The 23,714-nt window shown below is 42.5% G+C and overlaps 1 protein-coding gene across 1 annotated transcript in view; it reads left to right on the forward strand.

The window, feature by feature from the left end:
• The window catches only part of ano1a (anoctamin 1, calcium activated chloride channel a), a 200,217-nt gene that overhangs the window by 69,876 nt on the left and 106,627 nt on the right, over positions 1–23,714 (forward strand). The window contains exons 7-9 of the mRNA XM_060838674.1: positions 800–851; positions 1,242–1,297; positions 2,254–2,295. Coding sequence (XP_060694657.1) covers positions 800–851; positions 1,242–1,297; positions 2,254–2,295 — 150 coding nt within the window. The remainder of the gene's footprint in view (positions 1–799; positions 852–1,241; positions 1,298–2,253; positions 2,296–23,714) is intronic.

The raw sequence follows: 23,714 nt of genomic DNA on the forward strand, positions 1-23,714 counted from the left end.
TTGCTGACATTATAGTTGCTTGACATCTGTAGATCCCTTTTGACTTGGGCCTGATTCTGAACTGCTGTCAGGAATGAGGAAATCCATGTCAAATACCTGCTCCGTCTTTGAGGGCAGCTTTCTTTGTAGCTGACGGATTGGCCTGGATTTTGGGGTCAGGAATAAATCAGCAGCGATGTTGAATTTGTTATCTATATTAAAACACGACAGAGCTGGTATAAATACTGCTTATATAATCCTAGAAAATGTCTGAGGGAAATGAAGTAGATACATCAGCAACATTTAAGAAGCATTCAGACAGAGCCGTGAGCAGGCAGAGAATGTAGGGATCTGCACCACACGCAGGCAGATGGGATTAGTTTAGAATGGCAACAGTGGGTGCAGACCTGATGGGCTGAAGGGCCTGTTCCTGGGCTGCTGTTGTATTTGGGGTGTGGGAAAGGTACCCTTTTATGAATTTTAAGTCATATTTCCTCAGCACCTGAAATTGGACTCAGACTATCGAGAGAAGCAGTGGTTGAGTGAATTTTGAAAGAGAGGGGCTTAAGCCAGAGGTGACTTGTAGAGAAATTTGAGGAAAACAAAACATGAATAGATGAAATATCTATTTTAAAAATTGTCTGGGATCCTTGAAAATTTGGAAAGCTGATTTTAAAAAATGGAGTCTTGTGTTAATGTTATTCCTAGCTGTCCCAATATGCTGGAAAACATTTAGGTAATCTGTAGGGGATGACCTGACATGGGAAACGCAATAATGTTGCTGCTTCATGAAATAATACCTTGTTCTTTTCTCTGCTAGGTTTATGAAATTTTAAAAAGAACAACTTGCACCAGGGCAAAATACAGCATGGGTAAGAGATTCCTCTGTCCTTTCTTTAACAGAAAGGCACAGTGCTACATTTCATCTCTATAAATGGTCACTAAGGCAGCCAGTGAGACTGATGTACTGTGTCTGTTGAAGCACATACTCTGTCACGAAGGCAAGTACTAATGCCAGTTGAAATGTAATTTTTGCAGTTTTGTGTAACTGACCATGTGCTGCTACTCATTGGGTTTGCCAAGTACCTTCTCCCATGTTCTGAACTTGTAAAAGGGCAAACATCTTCACCCATTATTTTCACTCCTAGGTTCCTTTTAAGCTCTCATCCAAATGTCTGAATAGTTTGATTGTGATAATGAAGCTTTTAAGCCGTGTAGTGTAATATTCTCAACTGTTTTAAGCAGCATCTGTTTCCTCATAGGGATCACTAGTCTGATTGCCAGTGGAGTTTACACTGCAGCCTACCCTTTGCACGATGTAAGTAATACTGCTCCATGATTGACCTAATGGACAATAAAATGTGTTACGTTCCTTGTGGTACAGCCACGTTGAGCAAGTGTTGAATGAAGTGAGGCTTGTGTTACAAGACTCCATGAGACTTGTGGAGAGCAATGGCAAGTCGAAGCTAGGTGACATCCCAACTCAAGGTCATATTAGAATCAAATGTATGTGTCAAATGAGGAAAGAAAATATAATTAGTGCCTTTTCTGGACAACAGTTTGATTCATAATTAGCTGGAACAAAATCCAATCACTGGCTTCAAAACCCAGTACCAGTTTTAGCAAGTGATGGCCATTTTAATACAGGTTCCCTAAGTGCTTCTCCTTAAGGAAGGCCGTCCCAGAGGACGCGTGAACTTTTGTGGAATTGTTCCATTTGCTGACCTTCTTTGCAATGTGATCCACTGACTGCAGCTCCACATCCTCTCTCCTCACCCCACCCCCAACCCTCAATCTGCCTGATGCTACGGTGCCTCCATGCTTCCTTATGTTGGCCTTGGGTATTCTACCAGCCTGTTCTTCGGTTGCACCCGTTCATTGTCGGTGGATATTAGAAGGAATCCTTCTTATGAGGTTGAGTCTCTGAGTATCATGGACTTGTGTAAACTTTTTTTCCAGCCTGTTTGTAGGTTAGGTTTGCATAATTTTTCTGCCTCCTTTATTTAAATCCCTCTTATTGGTTTTTAGCTGAACCTTTTTGGCCTCTTCATTGTGAGTGAGTTAATTGTGGGATGTTTCTGCTAACTTCACTTTGCCTTTCACATAAGTAGATGTGTCCTTTAATTAGCAATGATGCAATATAAATTTGGAAATTTTTCACATTTTTAACCTTAGGGATACATTAGGCTTTTTAAAAAGAATTTATTTTTGTGGTATGAATGAAAGAGGGGTGGAAAATTACAATATTAATTCACTTCCTTTGCTCTCCTGTAGGGTCATTATGTTGGTGATTCGACCGAGCAAAATGATAGGAAGGTAAGTGAGATTTTGACCCAGTGCTGAAATTTTCAAGTGTGAATGTCTGAAAGACGTTTTCCTCCTGAAATTGAATTTGAAATGTCTTAATCAGTTCAACAATTTGTCAAGAATATTGATTAAAACAATAGTCAACATGTTTTAAGTGGTGTCTCCTTGCTATGGAGAATTTTACCATTCTTCAATCTACGAGTGATTCAATTATTGAACATCACTGATTATGCTTTAGAGCACAGTTACACTTGCCTCCATTTGTGGAGGCATGGATAGGTTTTAACTACAAACACTGAACTAAGTAGAGATACATCTTGATGTCCAAGGTGGAGGGTTAATGGGTTACCAAGGTTGAAAAGCAGTCATTATGTAGAACCATTTAACAATATTGGAAGCATTCAGTCTGTGAGGTCAGTTTAACAAGGTGAAATGCATTCATTATGTGAAGCCAGTGTAACAGCCGATGGCTTAATCTTTTACTATTGACACTCACTGATTGTAATGGTCACCCAATCAATATGTATATTGCCTTATCTGGATGCTCTTCCTTATAAAATGGCTAAGTAGTTGATTGAGAAACTGTTCCAGAGAAGACTGTGAACTCATGTCCCTCTAGTTCTGGACGTGAGCGACCATTCTCTGTCCCTCCCAGGGCCCAGAATAAAGATGGAGGTAAAACTATACTGTCTGAGCATTTTGGTTTGACGGGGGTTGGAGGGGGGTGACAGGATGACAGTTAGGTGCAACTGTGTCTACAGTACTGTTTCTTGGGTGTAATCTAGTCAAATTAATGAAAGTGGTTTTCGGTAATCTGTGTATTTTAATTGAAAGTTTGTCAGTGCATCAAGATTCTACTTTCCATGACAGATTAGATTCACCAAACATGAACACTGCATCACAGGTTTGTTTTCCGCGGGGAATGTTCAGCATAAACACACTCCAATCCCCAAAGATAAAGGAGTAAAATTCCAGAAGATGGTATTTATCGCTTTAAGCCCTCACACACTCAACATGTCTATCCCCAGTGAAGCTAATAGAACATAGAACAATACAGCACAGAACAGGCCCTTCGGCCCACGATGTTGTGCCGAACATTTGTCCTAAATTGCCAAGCTGTTGTCCTAATGTTATCTGTTCCCACTAGTGGACCCACTCCTCCATATCAAAAACTTCCAATTTCATTCTCTGCCTTTTTTTAATGAAATTTGAGGATTTGAGCTATAGGGAGAGATTGAATAGGCTACGGCTATTTTCCCTGGAGGGTCAGAGGCTGAGCGATGACCTTCTAAAAGTTTATAAAATCATGAGGCATGGATGGTAAATAGAGTCATAGAGATGTATAGTATGGAAACAGACCTTTCAGTCCAACCTGTCCATGCCGACCAGATATCTCAACGCAATCTAGTCCCACCTGCCAGCACCCGGCCCATATCCCTCCAAACCCTTCCTATTCATATACCCATCCAAATGCCTCTTAAATGTTGCAATTGTACCAGCCTCCACCACATCCTCTGGAATTCCATACATGTGCCACTCTCTGCGTGAAAGAGTTGCCCCATAGGTCTCTTTTATATCTTTCCCCTGTCACCCTAAACCTATGCCCTCTACATCTGGACTCCCCAATCCCAGGGAAAAGACTGCCTATTTATCCTATCCATGTCCCTCATGATTTTGTAAACCTCTATAAGGTCATCCATCAGCCTCCGACACTCCAGGGAAAACAGCCCCAGCCTATTAAGTCTCTCCCTGTAGCTCAAATCCTCCAACCCTGGCAACATCCTTATAAATCTTTTCTGAACCCTTTCAAGTTTCACAACATCATTCCAATAGGAAGGAGACCAGAATTGCACGCAATATTCCAACAGTGGCCTAACCAATGTCCTGTACGCTCTAACATGACCTCCCAATTCCTGTACTCAATACTCTGACCAATAAAGGAAAGCATCCCAAATGCTGCCTTCACTATCCTATCTACCTGTGACTCCACTTTCAAGGAGCTATGAACCTGCACTTCAAGGCCTCTTTGTTCAGCAACACTCCCTAGTACCTTACCATTAAGTATATAAGTCCTGCTCAGATTTGCTTTCCCAAAATGCAGCTTCTCGCATTTATCTGAATTAAACTCCATCTCCTATGATAAGGTCTTTTCCCTGGAGTGGGGGAGTCCAGAACTAGAGGGCATAGGTTTAGGGTGAGGGGGGAAAGATTTAAGGGACAACTTTTTCACAGAGGGTGGTGTGTGTATGGAATGGACTGCCAGAGGAAGTGGTGGAGGCTGGTACAATTGCAGCAAATAAAAGGCATCTGCATGGGTATATGAATAGGAAGGGTTTGGAGGGGTATGGGCAGGTGGGACTAGATCAGGTTGGGATATCTGGTTGGCATTGAAGAGTTGACCAAAGGGTCTGTTTCTGTTCTGTACATCTGACTCTGTCCTTTCCACATTGAGATGAAACCAGGAGGGAACGAGGGATCAAGTTCTAGTCTCCAGTGACCCTCCATGTTTGAAGAATTCTTCAGTTTGGAAGAAGAGTCACTGGACCCGAAATGTTAATTTGGTTTTTTTCTCCAGAGATGTTGCCAGACTAGAGTTTTCCCAGTTATTTGTGTTTTTGATTCTGATTTCCAGCATCCACAGTTCTTTTAGTTTTGTTTTCTTCAGATTTGAAACTATACCTTTCTTTCTTTGTTTATCTTCTAACATATGCAACATCTGTGAATCAGTATTTTACTTTGAGTAAAATAAAATCACACTTGTTTTTTCTGACTGCAATGACTCCACATAGGAGCTGTAATAGGTTGTCCGGTTCTTCATGCCTGCACCATTCAATAAGATAGTGGTTGATCTGGCTGTGGTCTCAACTCTATCTTCCTGTTTGATATCCATAACCTTTTACCCTTTTTGTCTCTCTCATCTATCCATCTCAGCCTTGAATGCATTTTGAAAAAATCAGCCTCCACTGCCTACCACTCTAATGGCCCCCTCATTCCTCCCTTTAAAAGGGAGAGTTTTATGTTCCTTTTGTTTCCTTCCCACCTACTGAAGGAAGCTCCTGGGATCTACCCTAATCCTGTCCCCTCCAATCTGTTTCATTTAAACTCGCGACTTCTTCCACACAACACAATGGAGGGTATTCTCAGTGTGAAGGTGGGACTTTGTGTCTACAAGGACTGTGGGGTGGTTTGTCTTACTGATACTGTCATGGACAGATGCATCTGCAGCTGGCAGATTGGTAAAGATGAGGTCCAGTACATTTTTCCCTGGTTGGTTCCCTCCCCACCTGCCCCAGACCCAGTCTAGCAGCGATGTCCTGTCAGACCTGACCTGTTCCATCAGCAGTACTGCTGCTGAGCCACTCTTTGTGCTGGAAATTGAAATCCACCCCCCCCCCCCCCCCCCCCCCCCCCCCCCCGATTACATTTGTGCCCATGCCGTCCTCAGTGCTTCCTTTGTGTTGCTCAACGTGGAGGGGCACCGATTCATCAGCTGAGGGAGGATGGTACCTGGTAATCAGCAGGAGGCTTCCTTGCTAGTGTTTAACCTGAAGTTATGAGACTTCATTGGATCCAATGTCAATGTTGAGGACTCCCAGGGCAACTCCCTTCTTTTGAGGAAAGGCTGTATCTGTATTGGAGGATGTTCAGTGAAGTTATGTTGGGCCAATATCTGGAATGGGATGGCCTGTTTGGAGAGAGAACTTAGACAGGGTAGGCTTGGATCTGATGGACGGAAATGAGGACTACACATGCTGGAGATCTGTGTCAAGATTAGAGCGGTGCTGGAAAAGCACAACAGGTCAGGCAGCATCCGAAGAGCAGGAAAATCGACGTTTCGGGGCTTTTGTCTTGAATCTGCTGGAGTTAAGAATGAGAGGAAACTCCACTAAAACCTACCATCCTGAGGGATCTGAACAGGAGAGGTGAGGAAAGGATGTTTTTTCTTATGGGAGTATTTAGAATTTGGGGCCCCTGTTAAAATGGATCGGGTGAATTCTCTCTGAGGGCCATGATTCTTGGAACACTCTACCTAGAAAAGTAGTGGAAGTAGAACCTTTGAATATTTTAAGCCTGAGGTAGGTAGATTGTTGTGTAAATAAGGGGTGAAAGGTTAAGGGTAGGTAGATACGCAGATTTCAGGTTAAGCGCATCAGCAATAGTCTCTTTGAATGGCAGGGAAAGTTTGAGGGGTTGAATGGTCTGCTGCTACTCATCAGTCACCGCTTTTGATATCCAAGCCCTAGCAAAATGGGCCCAAGGGAATCTGGGAAAACTCTTCAAGGTTGAAGTCATACCTGGCACATAGGAAAATGGTCATTGTTGTTGGTCATTCATTTCAGCTCCAGGACATCTCTGCAGGAGTTCATTAGGGTCGTGTCCTAGGCCTAGTCATCATTAGATCCTTCTTCAATGACCTTCCCTCCATCACAAGGTCAATCTGATGTGTGCTGGTGCTGAACATAGTGTAACATTCACAACTTGTCACCAAGTGAAGCAGTCATGTTCAGATGCAGCAAGATCTGGACAATAGCCAAACTTAGGATGGTATGTGGCAAGTAACATTGGTGCCTCACAAATGCCAGGCTATGACCATCGCAAGTAAGAGACAATCTAATTATTGCATCATGTATTTCAATGGGGTGTTGCTATTGCTGAAACACCACCATCCTGGGGGTTACTACTGACCAGAACCTGAACTGAGCTAACTGTAAATGTACCACAGTCAGATGCTAGTAATCCTGCAGCGAGTGATTCAGCTCCTCTCTGTCATCTACAAGGCACAAGTCAGGAGTGTGATGGAAAACACCCCACTTGCCTGGATGGGGGCAGCTCCAACACCATCCGAGAAGCTTGACACCATCCAGGACAAAGCAGCCTGTAGGATCAGCACTACAGCCGCAAACATCCACTTCCTTCACCACTGACAGAGTAGCAGCAGTGTGTAGCATCTACAAGATGCACTGTAAAAATTCACCAAAGCTCCTCAGACATCGCCTTCCAAACCCATCACCACTTCCATCTAAAAGGACAAGGGGCAGCAAATAGGTGGGAATGTCACTATCTGCAAGTCCCCCTCCAAGCCACTCACTGTCCTGACTTGGAAATGTATTGCTGTTCCTTCAGCATCATTGGGTCAAAATCCTGAAATTCCTTCTGCAATGACATTAACACGTGGCCAGCAGCAGTTCACGAAGGCAGCTCACCACCACCTTCTCGAGAGCAACTTGGGACAGGTGATAAATGCTGGCCAAAATTCCACGATTGAATAAGTTTGTAAACATCCAGATCTGCGTGCGCACCGATGAAGAGTCAACGTAAGCTCCATGCAAAAATGGAACTGGTGGCAGTGCAGATATTTCTTGCACGCCACCTACTGAGCTGTAGGTACCCATTGAAAATGGTAATGCATGACTCAGCAATCACTGTCAAACCCAGCACATGCTGTGGCTGGAAACTTCCATATCTATGACTCCAGTTTTTCTACAAAGCCACTCCCTTGGTCACAGACATTCTGTTGTGCACACCACAGATCCAGTAACGGGAAACAGAGTGGGCATTCCCATTACCATGTTGAACATAGAACATTACAGCGCAGTACATCTGTTGCGCTGACCTGTGAAACCAATCTAAAGCCCATCTGACCAACACGATTCCATTATCATCCACATCTTTATCTAAAAGCCATTTAAATGCCCTTCATGTTGGAGAGTCCACTACTGTTGCAGGCAGAGCATTCCATGCCCTTACTACTGAGTAACGAACCTACCTGTGACATCTGTCCTACATCTATCATCCCTCACTTTAAAGCTGTGTCCCCTCATGCTTGCCATCATTTGAGGAAAAGGCCTCTCACTGTCCACCCTATTTAATCCTCTGATCATCCTGTATGTCTCAATCAACCACCTCCTGTCTGATGAAAACAGCCTCGGTCCCTCAGCCTTTCCTCATAAGACCTTCCCTCTATACCAGGCAACATCCTAATAAATCTCCTCTGCACCCTTTCCAATGTTTTCAAATCCATCCTATAATGCGGAGACCAGAATTGCATGCAATACTCCACCTGATGAAGGAGCTACACTCTGAAAGCTAGTGCTTCCAATTAAACCTGTTGGACTATAACCTGGTGTTGTGATTTTTAACTTTGTACACCCCAGTCCAACACTGGCACCTCCAAATCAAGAATCCTACCATCAGCCCAGTACTCTGTATTCCTGTTGCTCCTTTCAAAGTGAATCACCTCACATTTTTCTGCACTAAACTCCATTTGCCTCCTCTCAGTCCAGCTCGACAGTTTATCTATGTCCCCCTGTAACCTGCAACATCCTTCCGCATTGCCCACAGCTCCACTGACTTCAGTGTCTGAAGCGGGATGACTGAACGTCCAATAGAAAGGCTGAGTCCAACATCCAACTTAGTGGAATGTGGAATCCCAAAAAATTGCCAGTACAGGTTCCAAGGGCTGAAGGAGCTCTTCTGTGCTGTGCTTCTATTAAACTGTAGGAACGTTACATTTCGGATCAGGATCAGACCATTCAGCCCCTAATACCTTCTGTACCAATCATGAAGATCCCAGTTGTGATTTCAGTTGCGTTGTCCTGCCTGACCTTAATCCTCAACTTCCTAGTTTCTTAAACTACCTAACTCAGCCTGAAATGGATTTAAGTACCCGACCGACATTTATTTCCTGCTGAAAAGACTCCTACGTTCTACCGACTATCAAAAAAAACTCTGCCATAAAAGGGAGATCTCCTTATTGTCAACAAGTATCCTGGAGTCTTAGTATGGCCCACAAACTAAAACATTCTCCTGGTATCCACCCCATTCAGTCCATCCATCAACCAGTGCCCAGAGCCAAGGCTGCAGTGAGGGCAAACACCAAAAGGCATGGTGGTGCAAAAGCAGGGGACCAATCAGAATCCCTCTCCAACTCTTTTTTTTTTAAATATAAAAAAAATTCTATTGCTAACAGAATCCAGGTTTAAGACAAACCAACATTCTGAAAGTGTACTTCAATCACCAACATCATTAAATCTGGGTCTATAAACAAGACATCACTGCTTTTCAGAGATCTCTAAACATTACAGTTGTGCAACACTTCATTTAAGACATAATGTTGTTTTCTTGTCATATAGTCTAATTCTTTATCTGTAACATTTAATTATAAAGGGGCATTGTAATGAAGTATGTGTACTTTTAAGTAAATGTATCCTTAAATTGCTTTCCTTATGTACTACCAGGTGAGGCCACACCTGGAGTACTGTGCAGTTTTGGTCTCCTTACTTGAGAGAGGATGTACTGGCACTGGATGGGGTACAGAGGGCATTCACCAGGTTGACTCTGGAGTTGAGGGGGTTGGCTTGTGAGGAGAGACTGAGTAGACTGAGATTATATTCATTGGCATTCAGAAGAATGAAGGAGGATCTTCTAGAAACACATGAAGGAAATAGACGTGTTAGAAGTAGAGAGGATGTTTCCATTGGTGGGTGAAACTAGATAAGAGGGCATAGCCTCAAAATTAAGGGGAGCAGACTTATGACTGAATTGAGAAGAAACTTCTTCACCAGAGGATTGTAAATCTGAGATTCCCTGCCCAGGGAAGTAGTTAAAGCTACTTTAGTAAATGTCTTTAAAGCTAAGATATCTTTTGAACAATAAAGGATTTAAGGATATGGTGAAAGGATGGGTAAGTGGATCTGAGTCCAGGAAGTGATCAGCCCTGATCTTATTGAATAGGCTCGAAAGGTCAGATGGCCTACTCCTGCTCCTTGCTCTTCTGTACCTTGCCAGGATGTCATGTCTTAGTCCCATCCCAAGAAGCAAGAGTGAAGTCTGATGAACTATCGAGGAAGAATCTGGGACTATTCTCCATGGAGGATAGAAGACCCAGAAATTGAGATTGAAGATTTTAAAATCATGAGGGATCTGGACAGTAAATATTGAGAAACTGGTCCCCACTGTTCAGAGGATCGGTAATGGAGGACTTACTTGAAGTATTTTTTTTTAAGTAGTAAAATGATGAGGTGGGTGTTTTTCAGTGTGTGGTTAGGGTCTGGGAAGCACTGTCTGAGAGTGGTGGAAGTGGGTTCAGTTCAGGCATCTAACAGGGAATTGTATCCTTATTTGAAAAGGAAAGTTTGTGGAGGGCTATGGGAAGGAGGCAGGAAATGGTACTAGGTGAGATGTTTGTTAGATACAGCAGGTATGATGAGCTGAATGGCCTCCTGTACTGTAACAAACCTGTGATTCGGTTTCCCCTGTTAGCTATTGTTTTGCCAGTCTCTCGTACCGTTACCTTGAAGAGAAGCACGTTGACCTGTAATCTTGGGACATTTTAACTGGCAGAAATGAAACTTAACTGAGGTATTAGGAAAAATCAATGAAATCAACCCCACACAATGGAGAGTGAGGGAGAATTGCCAGGAAGAATGTGAAGTAAGATGGAAGGGAATTAGGGAAGTGACAAAGGAAAACCTGTGGCACCAGCTAAGAGAGTTCTGGGTGGTTGTCATAATGGTAACTTGTGGTGAACACCTGAACTGACCTGATGCTGCTGTAAAGAATTGGCATTGGTCTCCCAGCCTTTTGTCTCCCCCACTGATGGGAACAAAGTGTTGAGGATGATGATGTCATACAATTTTAATGCCCTGCAGCAGCTGCATTTAGAAGTAATGTAGTTCAAAAATATTCTTAGTCTTTCTAGTAATGGGCCAAGCAAAATTCATAGTTTTCTCATCCTTTGTTTTTTTACTTAAAGTCAAAGTATGTTGTTTCATCTGAACTCTCAACTCCTCCCTAGTATTCTCTCCAAACCCTTCAGGCTCAGTGTCTCTGAGCAGATATAATTATTTCTATGGGACGTGGCATTTAACCACATGCATCTGCGGAAATGTAAATTTATTATTAAAGTGATGTTTTATCTAACTTTACTGAAGTTGTGTACGTTCCAAAAAGCCTGTTCAATTTCTGTTGACCCAGATGTATAACAATTGCTAAAACCATCTGCAGTACTGATTTTGAAGTGACATTCACCAGCTCCATTTTGAAGATATAAAATACAAAGCAAAATTAAGCCTCTTTGTTCTGTTTTTCAACTGCAGTTAACAACTCATTTTTGAAATGTTAATGAAAATATATATCGGCCAACTTTCAAGCACCCATCAAAACAACATTTATTACATTAGGGTATGAATCGAAAGGACCCAGGTTCTAACGTGGACTGTTATTCCATGGTCTACAGTGAGACACTACAGTGTTGATTGGTCAGAAAAATATCCTGACAATATAAACTATTGAAAAGAAAGTTTAACATCATAAACAATTGTATTAATTTCAACATGGAGAAAGATTATAATCAGGAGAGAATGAAATAGGCTAGAGTTATTTTGATCTGTTATGGGAGGGCTGTCTCATGAAGAGCAGTCGAATAGATCGGGTCTGTACGTTTTCAGGTTTAGAAAACTGAGGTAACTTTATTGAAACAGACACGATCCTTAGAGAAGCTTAACAGGTCTGGAAACATCTGAACAGAGAGAAAGAGGTAATATTGAATCCATTAAGCCTTCTGAGGTGTAATTTCTCAGCAATTTTTTTGTTTGATTTCCAACATCCTCAGTTTTTCAATTTATTATTAAGATTCATAGGGGACTTGTCAGGGGAGATGTGGAGAGGGAGCATGTAGGACCAGAGGGGATCCGCTCAGAATTAGTGATCACTCATTTAAGACAGTTGAGAATTTTTTTCTCAGAAGTGAATGAATCTGTGGAATTCTTTACCACTGGGGATTATGAAGGCGAGGTCATAAAGTATGTGCAAGGCTGAGAGACTGATTTCTAATCAATGAGGATCAGGATCCTGGAGGAAAAAGAAGGAAAGTGGAGTTGAGGATTACCAAATTAGTCATGATCTTATCAAATGGCAAAGCCGACTTCGCCTATATCTTTTGGTCATTTTATAAATGACCTGGAGGAGAGGCTAGAAGGTTGGGTGAGCAAGTTTGCAGATGATATGAAAGTCGGTGGAGTTGTTGACCGTGAGGAAGGATGTGGCAGGTTACAGCGGGATATATATAAGTTGCAGAGTTGGGCAGAAAGGTGGCAAATGGAGTTCAATGTAGGTAAGTGTGAAGTGATTCACTTTGGTAAGAGTAACAAGAAGATGGGGTACTGGGCTAATGGTCGGATACTTGGTAGTGTGGATGAGCAGAGGGATCTTTGTGTCCATGTAGACAGATCTTTGAAAGTTGCCACCCAGGTAAATAGTGCTGTGAAGAAGGCATATGGCGTACTGGCTTTTATTGGTAGAGGAATTGAGTTCCGGAGTCCTGAGGTCATGTTGCAGTTGTATAAGACTCTGGTGCAGCCGCATCTGGAGTATTGTGTGCGGTTTTGGTCGCCATCCTATAGGAAGGTTGTGGAGGCAGTGGAACGGGTGCAGAGGAGGTTTACCAGGATGTTGCCTAGTATGGTAGGAAGATCATATGAGGAAAGGCTGAGGCACTTGGGGCTGTTCTCATTGGAGAAAAGGTTTAGGGGTGACTTGATAGAGGTGAACAAGATGATTAGGGGATTAGATAGGGTTGACAGTGAGTACCTTTTTCCACGTATGGAGTCAGCTAATTACGAGGGGGCATAGCTTTAAATTAAGGGGAGGAAGGTATAGGACAGATGTTAGGGGTAGATTCTTTACACAGCGGGTTGTGAGTTCATGGAATGCCCTGCCAGTAGCAGTGGTGGACTCTCCCTCTTTATGGGCATTTAAATGGGCATTGGATAGGCATATAGAGGATAATGGGCTAGTGTAGGTTAGGTGGGCTTGGATTGGCACAACATCGAGGGCCAAAGGGCCTGTACTACGCTGTATTTTTGTGTTTCTATGACTAGTGACCCAATGGAAATTTTTTAAAAATTATAAAGGAAATTCTATCAGGTGTATATATAGGGCAGATTCTCTCATGTAGAGTGTCACTAAGAGCCATAAATGTATTGTGTGACCGATAATTGCAATCAAGATTTTGGGTGAATCTGCTTCGTCAAAGGGCAGTTAGAATGTAGAACCATATGGCTGTTGGGAAACATACACTGGCCTTTAAAGACTGACTCAGTGAAGATTTTCTGGGTCCACAGCATTTTGTCATTTTGTATAAATGATTTGGATGTGAACATTGAAGATGCAGTTATCTGCAAACTTACCAACACCAACATTGTAGAAGGCAATGAGAAAGGATACAATGGAAACGTAATCAGCTGGGCCAAGGAGTGGCAGAGTTTAATTTAGATAAATGTGAGGTGCTGCATTTTGGAAAAGCAAATCAGGACAGGATTTAAACACTTAAGTCCCTGGGCAATGTTACTGAACAAAGAGACCTTCGAGTGCAGATTCATTGTTCCTTGAAAGTGTTGTCACAGGGCGATAGGATAGGATAGTGAAGAAGGCATTTAATATGCTTGCCTTTATTGGTCAAAGCATTACGTATAGGGGTTGGGATGTTGCATTGCAGTTGTATTGGACGTTGGTGAGACCATTTTTGGAATATTGTGTGCAATTCTGGTCTCCTGTCGGAAGGATTTTGTGAAACTTGTAAATCTTTTCTGAATCTCTTCAAGAATGTTGCCAGGGTTGGAGGGTTTGAGCTGTAGGGAGAGGTTGAATAGGCTGGGGCTGTTTTCCCTGGAGTGTCGGAGGCTGAAGGGTGAGCTTATAAAGGCTTATAAAATCATGAGGGGCATGGATAGGGTAAATAGACAAGGTCTTTTCCCTAGGGTGGTGGAGTTCAGAACTAGCCGGCATAGATTTAGGGTGAGAGGGGAAAGATATAAAAGGGACCAAAGGGACAATTTTTGCATTTTCATGCAAAAATTGGTGTGCGTATGGAGTGAAGGAAGTGCGTGGGAGGGAATGGTGGAGGCTGGTCCATCATTTTAAAAGGTATCTGGTTGGGAACATGAATGGGAAGAGTTTGGAGGGATATAGGCCAATTTTTGGCAAATGGTACTAGATTAGGTTGGGATATCTGTTTGGCATGCTCGCGTCGGACTGAGGGTCTATTTCCATGCTGTACATCTGACTCTAACTCTATTCGCATGGTGTCAAGAATAGGAAGTTATATAATTAGCGTAAAACATTGACAGGAAGAAAATAGATAGGACATTAAAAATAACAGTTAGGTCAAGTGGCTTGTTTCTGTCAGATTGTATATTTCCTTCATTGGGCTGTTCGAAGTAGCTAAAAAGAGAATAACCATCGCCAATTGTTCTGCAATTTGTGTGCTTTTAAAAATGGTTCAAATGGATTTGGCCAGCATGTAACTTTAGTTTTTAGTAGCGATGGTGAGAAAAGTGAGCAGTGCCAGTTGGAGCTTAAGAAAAGTATCTACTAAAAGTTGATTTGATTGGGTGAGCTGAGCTTGATGTTCCTGTGAACTTCACTGTTCTATAAACACAGCCTCGGGACTGGGCTGTATAAACTCTGGATAAAGAGCAAGTATATATACCATTCAAAATGACATTGACATTCAGTTTATTTTTGTCACTTCCATTTTATTAAAGTAATATCTTTGTTTAGAAACAAAATTCCATCTGTTTCCATGAAAAGCAATCCAGAAGAATGTACGGGCTCGTGCCAGTTTAACATGTACTGATTGCAATCATTGTGTTGGAACATCTTTGAGTGAGAGTCTGATTTTAGGAAGCGTGGATATGTTAGATTGAGCACGTGTGTTTGAGACTTTGTTCCTACAAGGTCAGGTGACTGTTATGAAACAGTTGGGTGACTGAACAACTTGAGGCATCTTAGTTGGCATCTTTTCTCAGCTCGGGGTTCTAGATGGTGAGTTCCAGTGCAGTACTGAGGGATGGCTGCACTGTTAGAATAAGCCTGGGGCTTTTTTTTATTGTGTGTATTGTCTTCAGTTTCCTGGCCAGTGTTTATCCCATCACCAACAAATTCTTCAACTAAAAGATTGTTCTAACACTTTCATTTTGCTGTTTGAGAGAAATTGATTGCTGTATTTAGAGTTGTAGTCACATAGGCCTGTTTCTGTGCTAACTTGTCCATGCTGACCAGGTTTCCTAAACTGACCTAGTTCCATTTGCCTGCATCTGGCCCACATCCCTCTAAACCTTTTTCCTATCCATGTATCTGTCCAAGTGCCTTTTCAATGTTGTAATTGTACCAGCCTCCCCCTTCCTCTGGCAGCCCACTCCATCCACGCACCACCCTCTGTGTGAAAAAGTTGCCCCTTAGGTGTCTCCAATGTCTTTCCCTTCTCACTCCAAACCTATGTCTTCGAGTTTTGGACTTCCCAGGGAAAAGTCCTTGTCTCTTTACCCAATCTGTGCCCCTCGTGGTCTTTTAAATCTCTACAAGATCAGCCCTCAGCCACCTCCTCACCTCGAGAAAAAAAGGCCTATCCAGCCTCTCCCTTAACTCAAACTCTCCAGTCCCAGCAACATCCTTGTAAATCTTTCTCTCATCCTTTCCAGTTTAATAATATCCTTCCTGTAGCAGAGTGACCAATATTGTACACAGTATTTCAAAAGTGGCCTCACCAATATCCTGTAGAGCCATAATATGACATCTCAGTTCCTATACTCAATGTTCTGACCAATGGAGGTAAGCGTACAGAACACCTATGTGTGACTACACTTTCAAGAAACTACTATGCATCTACATCCCTTGGTCTCTGTTTGACAGCACTCCCCAGAACCCTACGATTGACTGTATAAGTCCTGCTCTGGTTTGCTTTACCAAAATGCAACACCTTTTGTATTTATCTGCATTAAACTCCATCTGCTACACCTTTAACCCACTGACCCAGTTGATCAAAATACTGTTGTACACTCTGATAACTTCCTTCACTGACCGCTAATCCATTTTTGGTTTCATCTGGAAACTTAGTAACCATGCATCAAATATTCTCTTCCAAACGTGCATATAAATGATTAACAGTGGACCTTGCAGTTATCCTTGTGGCACACCACTTGTCTCAGGTCTCCATCTGAATAACAACCTTCTACCACCATTCTATTTCTTACTGTCAAGCCAATTGCGTACCCTATTGGGGTAAGGGGTGGAATTCCAGGATTTTGACTGAACAATAATGAAAAAACCGTGAGATATTTCCAAGTAGAGATTGTGTGCACCTTGGAGGTGAACATAAAGGTGGTAGTGTACCCATGTAACTGCAACTCTTGTCCTTCTAGATGGTACTGGGTGTGGGTTTGAAAGATGTATCTAAGGACCCTTAGTCAATTTCCTGTAGGTGGTACGCACTGCTACTGAGCATTGGTTGAGGAAACTAATTTTATGGATGTGATGCCAATCCTGCTGGCTGCTTTGTCCTGGATGTTGTCCAGCTTTGAACGTTGTTAGGGCTGCACCTATCCAGGCAAGTGGGGAATATTCTATCTCCCACCTGAATGGTGCCTTGTCTGGTGAACAGGCTTGGGGAGTCAGAATGAGAGTTACTCACCATAGCATTCCTAGCCTCTAAACTGTTCTTATAGCCACGATGTATTTACACTGCTCATCCAACTCTGTCTCTGGTCAGTGATAAGCTCTAGGGTATTGATAGAGGGACGTTCAGTGATGCTAACATCATTGAATATCAAAAAGCAATAGATAATTTATCTCTTTGGAAGTGGTTATTGCCGAGCACTTGGGCAGCAAGAACGTGACTTGCCATTTGTCAGCTCAAGTCTGGGTATTGTACAGATTTTGCTGCATTTGGATATGGGTTGCTCATTTGGTGGACCGAAGGTGTTGTCCAAAATGCAGTTGTTGCTGGGCTGCTTTCTTTTTGTGCTGGAACTCATTGGGAAATCTTGCAAAATTCTTTCAGAGGCTTCTCTTGTGAGAGCAGCTAGAACAGGACTTCAAGCGTCACATTGGACCCACAACAACCATGAGCGGGAAATTGATCTTTTGGCATTTTTCTCCCCCAGCTCCCCCACCCCACTGCTACAACCAATATCCAAGCGGGAGACAGAACCTGACACCGTCTCAAAGCCAAATGCATGGAACCCAGTGAGCAATCAGATATCACCAGATAGGTGACTGCCAAAAAAATGTTCTGATTGATTTGATTCATTGGATTTCTTGTTTAAAACAAAAAAGATCAGCTACCCACAATCCTTCAAACTTAAATCCACAACAATTGCTAAATGGCCTTCGACATACTGTTACCTCACCCTGGTTTACTTCAAGTGCTTTCATCTTAAAGGCCGCACTGTGGTCAGTCTCAGCCAGTTTCCACATCCCTCCAGCTTACAGCACAACTGCGTTCCTCTCAACCTCCCTCCTCTCAGTATGAAATGGCAATCATGAAAGTGAGTATTGTTCCTATCACCATCCCCACTTGACACTAATTGTTACAGTTAACCTGAGAATGTAACTTTTAAAGAATTTTGTGATTTACATATGAAAGAAGTCAAACTATCATGGTCACTCTAGTAGATGAGAGGCTTAACAAATAATCGAGGTATTTTTCAAAGTATAATTTCAGTTACATCACACTAAACTTTTGCTATAAATTCTGTGTCTTACAATTGTGTCCTCCATAACCACCTGATGAAGAAGCGGTGCTCCCAAACTTAGTGCTTCCAATTAAACCTGTTGGACTATAACCTGGTGTTGTGTGATTATTAGCTAAAAGATTAACCATCTGGGGCAGAGGTTCCCTGTGTATTTCATTGGAAGGTATGGTTATATGTTGTGTTTTAGGTTAGTAAATTTGCGGATGACACTAAGATAGGCAGAGTTGTGGATAGTGCCAAAGGATGTTATGGGTTACAGAGGGGCATAGATAAGATGCAGAGCTGGGCTGATAAGTGGCAAATGGAGTTTAATGTGGAAAAGTGTGAGGTAGTTCACTTCAGAAAAGGTAACAATGCAGAGTACTGGGCTAATGGTAAAATTCTTGGCAGTGTAAATGAACAGAGAGATCTCTGTGTCCAGGTGCATAAACCCCTGAAAGTTGCCACCCAGGTTGATAGGATTGTTAAGGCATATGATGTGTTGGCATTTATTGGTAGGGAATTGAGTTTGAGCCACTAGGTCATGCTTCAGCTGTACAAGACACTGGTAAGACTGCACCTGGAGTATTGTGTGCATTTCAGGTCACCGCATGATAGGGAGAATGTGGAAGCTTTGGAAAAGTTTAAGGAGATTTACTAGGATGTTGCCTGGTATGGAGAGGAGGACTAATGAGGAAAGGCTGAGGGAACGGAGGCTGTTTTTGTTGGAGAGAAGGCTGGAAGGCGACTTAATTGAGATGTATAAGATAATCTGAGTTAGATATGGTGGATAGTGAGAGTCTTTTTTCTTGGATGGTGAAGGCTAACATGAGGGGACATAGCTTTAAATTGAGGGGTGATTGATTTAGGTCAGATATTGAGGTAGTTTCTTCACTCAGTAGGGCCTGGAATGGCCTGCCTGAAACAGTTATAGACTCACTAAGGGAATATAAATGGGCATTGGGCATACATATGGATAATAATGGAATGGTGTAGGTTAGATGGGCATCAGATTAGTTTCTCAGGTTGGCGTAAGAGAGGGCTAAAGAACCTGTACTGCGTTGTAACATTCTATGTTGTAATTCAGACCTTTTGATTTTCTTTGACCTCCCAGGTCAGGATATTATTAAACAGAAGTTCCACCAACTGAGCCATGAATTGACATCTTTCAGTCTAGCTGATCAGGACTGGATTTGAACTGAATTGTGTGTCTGTGTGTGTCCATTGCTTTTTGTCATTCATACAAATGATTGATTGGATGTGAATTGAGAAGGTGCAGAAAGGATTTGCAAAGATGTTGACAGAACTGGAGGATTTGAATTATAAAGAGAGGCTGAATAGACTGTCCCTTTTTCCCTTCTGAGGCTGAGGGGTGACATTATAGAGGTTTATAAAATCATGAAGGGCATGGATAGGGTGAATAGACAGATTTCCCCCCCCCCCCCCCCCCCCCCCCGAGTAGGAGGGCATGGGTTTAAGGGGAGAGGAGAAAGATTTAAAAAGGATCCGAGGCGTAACTTTTTCATGCAGAGGGTGGTGTGTGTATGGAATGAGCTGCCAAAGGAAGTGGTCAAAATACGATTACAGCATTTATAAGGCATCTAGATGGGTATGTGAATAGGAAGGGTTAAGAGGGGTATGGGCCTAATGTTGGCAAATGGAACTAGGTCACATTGGGGTGTCTGGTCAGTGCAGATGAGTTGAACCAAAGGGTCAGTTTTTGTGCTGAATGGCTCTGATTAAGTGTACCAGACTGATTTGCTGAAGCCAGCGGTTTAAGGGGAGTGATATGTGTATGAAGCTTATGCTTTAGGAACTGATCCTTTTGTTTTTGTTTTTTTAAAAAAAGTATAGCCCATGGCTCCAGGATAAAGGGAGCTAATATTTAACACCTCTACCTCAGGAAGAAGCTGCGGGGGGGGGGTGGGGGGGGTGGGGAGAGAGAGAGTCTTATTTTTGAAGCAACAATATCACTAGCCATTTGAGTTCAGTACTTTGAGACTGACTTTTGTCATCCTCATGTAATCTTTTCAGTTTTTTTTAAAATTAAGATTAGTTTTTATAACAAAATTACCTTTACTCCAGATTCATTAAAACCAAGTTTGGGTGTTGATAGTGATTTTTTTTTGAGAATGTAGAGTCCAATTACATTATCAATAAATTATTTAAATATTGGCCAATCTATTTTTTTTCTTGACAGTACTTTCTTAACTTTGCATCATCCTGTGAAAATGTTGTTATTCCAGAAAATAGCATTTCATTTAAATGTCTGGGGAGGCACGTTACATTATCTTATCGTAACGCCTGGAAATGGAAGGTAGCATGAGGAATGAGAGAGATCAAGGAACTACTGACAGGTGACAAATTCTGAAATTAGGATGAAAGACGGTTGTGAATTGGAGTCCCTATTATCCCTGTGAAAAAGCTCCATGGTTTTCTAGTTTTTAGATAACTAATGACCTGTGGAAATCTGGTCTCCATGATCTCCCCATAAACTCTTCTGATAAAGTACATTTAGATCTTATGCCTGCTGTGGAAAATCTCTAAGCCACTTTGGGATTAATCTCCCTACAGCACAATGGGCACTATACAAACATTGACAGTTGTAAGCTCCATATTTTCAGCCAAGCCAGGTCTCAGTACGGTAATAATATAAAAGAAAACTGCTGGACATCTGAACTAAAGACAGCAGTTCACTGGACTTGAAATGTTCATTCTGTTTCTCTCTCCACATATGTTTCCAGACCTGCTGAGTTTCTCTTGCTTTTTTTTTTCTGTTCATAACAGTGCCTCTTAAATACTGAAAAATATCTCCATCCCAAATAACAGTTTTTGCTTTAAGTTAGCATTTTTAGCCAACTGGGCTACCTCCTTCAGCATCCAACCAAAGTGTAAAATTATTAAAAGAACCCATTTTGAATGTTGCAGTGTCAACTGCATCATCTCTGATTCAAGTGACAACTTGCTTAACCCCCAGGGAGCTGTAACGTTTGAATTCTTTGGCGTCCCCTCCCTGGAGCTGCTTTTGGTCCCTCAGCCAACCACAAGGTAACAGACAACTTGTTTCAATTCTTGTAACACTAATTTGGTGTTACACCTTGGAAAGGCCAATTTTAATGGCCCTCACTTGTACTGGAATAAAGCTAGCTCTTGTATCAATTACTGGCACTAAAGGGTTTGTTTTTTGGTTTTAAAATTTTTTGACCTGGAGAATATGGAAATAACATTGAGGGTCAAACTGGTCTGGATCAGCAGTGCAAGTTTTTTTTTCATGGCACAGCAACAAACCAGTTGGCTTGATCCCTTTTTCATCTTTTGACTTGGAAGATATTGCTGAGATTTAATTTCAGACCAAGTAATAGTGGCAATGCAATTCAGGAATGAGACGCCAAAGCGTGTCTTTGTGAACGTTGGCAGAAAGATCAAGGCATGATGAGAAAAACTAGCTGTTGGTTTTGCTACAAAACCATTTCACGCTATTGGTATAGAGTACCCTCGTCTCCACAATTTACTTATCTATTATAGACACTGCATTTAATTCAATGGCTTATGCATGAATACCTGATGAAGTTGGAATGAGAGACAAATACCAAATTACACGGTGGTATGAAGTGACAGTTTGGAAAGAGTTAATGTTGATGTTGCATTAGCCCCACCGAATCTATTAATTCTGGATTTTGAAAGAACTTTCATTTTGGGATAATGGAGAGCAAGGTGTTATAGTTTAAAAATCAGGGGTTAACCTATTCAAGACAGATGAGGGAAAAACCTTTTGAGTTTTTGAGTTCTCTTCCTCAAGACCAGAGGATGCAGGACCTTTAAATATTTTTAAGGCAGCAATAGATTCTTGTTTAGAGAGAATGAAAATTATTGGAGATATGCAGGAATATAGAGTAGAGATTAAAATCTGATCACTATGATCGTATTGAATCGTGGAGCAGGAACTCTTGTTCCTCCTTCCTCTACTTGTAACTTTAGAAGCACCAGGTTAATCTTGCATAAGAGTCCCACTCGAGATAAGTGATATACCTGGATCCTTATAGGCATAATTACAAACGGACCCCACCACCAAGGATATATTTCCCTCCCCTCCCCTATCAGCGTTCCGCAAGGACCACTCCCTTCGTGACTCCCTTGTCAGATCCACACCCCCCACCAACCCAACCTCCACCCCCGGCACCTTCCCCTGCAACCGCAGGAAATGTAAAACTTGCGCCCACACCTCCACACTCACTTCCCTCCAAGGCCCCAAGGGATCCTTCCATATCCGCCACAAGTTCACCTGTACCTCCACACACATCATCTATTGCATCCGCTGCACCCGATGTGGCCTCCTCTATATTGGTGAGACAGGCCGCTTACTTGCGGAACGCTTCAGAGAACACCTCTGGGCCGCCCGAACCAACCAACCCAATCACCCCGTGGCTCAACACTTTAACTCCCCCTCCCACTCCACCGAGGACATGCAGGTCCTTGGACTCCTCCACCGGCAGAACACAACTACACGACGGCTGGAGGAGGAGCGCCTCATCTTCCGCCTGGGAACCCTCCAACCACAAGGTATGAATTCAGATTTCTCCAGCTTCCTCATTTCCCCTCCCCCCACCTTGTCTCAGTCGGTTCCCTCAACTCAGCACCGCCCTCCTAACTTGCAATCCTCTTCCTGACCTCTCCGCCCCCACCCCACTCCGGCCTATCACCCTCACCTTGACCTCCTTCCACCTATCCCACCTCCATCGCCCCTCCCCCTAGTCCCTCCTCCCTACCTTTTATCTCAGCCGGCTTGGCTCTCTCTCTCTTATTCCTGATGAAGGGCTTATGCTCGAAACGTCGAATTCTCTATTCCTGAGATGCTGCCTAACCTGCTGTGCTTTGACCAGCAACACATTTGCAGCCATAATTACAACTAACTAATACTAACTGGGCTTGTTGCTCTCCTGTGATAAATTATCTTGTGTCGCTCTTTTTGTTAAGACGCTCTCTCACACTATTCCCTCACGAATAAACAAACTCTTAAACTCAAAAAGGATGATTGGCAGCAGCAGTTGGTACTCAGCCCTACAGGTCCAGCCGCCAACACTCGCATCCCACAAGTGAATTTTGATTTTTCACACGTTGCTTTACTGCTTTTGACTGCAGTTCATTTTGATCAGTGTCCCAGCCTGGCACAGTACTTGTAAATCAGGCAGACAATCTCAGCAAATTAAACACCAAAAGAACTGTGATACTGTAAATCAGAAACAAAAAAAAACAGAAGTTGCTGAAAAAACTCAGCAGGTCTGACAACACCTGTACAGAGAAATCAGAGTTAACGTTTCAGGTCCAGTGACCCTTCCTCCAAACCGGACCCTACCCAATCTTAGCACTCTGAGCTGTCTTGTATACTACAATTTCTTGATTTATTTTAGTGTGACTGTAAGCAACTTGCTTTTCCTAATACAAAGTGGGTGAAGTAGATTGCAGCAGACTTCGTGTCATGCTGTAGGTGTTATTGAATATTGCAGGAGAACTGAATGACTTCAAGTGGGTGCACTGAAACCCGATCCTGCGTGAGAGGTAATTTTAACCCAAACCACCTGCTCAGAAGTAACAGTATCAGACCATTTCTGTTTGTACTTGCCACTGAGTTGAATGGAAAGTAAATCATTGTCAGAAATAATTGACGCAGCACAGCAAATGACAAATCGGGGAAAATATGGAAAATGAGTGTCATAAACATGTTAACATGTGATGAACATCGCTCTCTGTTCAGACTAACAGCCATTGAAGGATTTTGACCCCTGTAGCTTTGGAACAAAACGAGAGCTTACAAAATACAAACTCTGGATGGAGTCCCAATACTGATCATTTAAGTTCATCAATCCATTTTGAAGAATATTTCCCATACTTGACCAGAGGCTGAGTTCATTGCAGACA

The sequence above is a fragment of the Hemiscyllium ocellatum genome, chromosome 18, assembly GCF_020745735.1.
Source record: "Hemiscyllium ocellatum isolate sHemOce1 chromosome 18, sHemOce1.pat.X.cur, whole genome shotgun sequence".
Classification (NCBI taxonomy): domain Eukaryota; kingdom Metazoa; phylum Chordata; class Chondrichthyes; order Orectolobiformes; family Hemiscylliidae; genus Hemiscyllium; species Hemiscyllium ocellatum.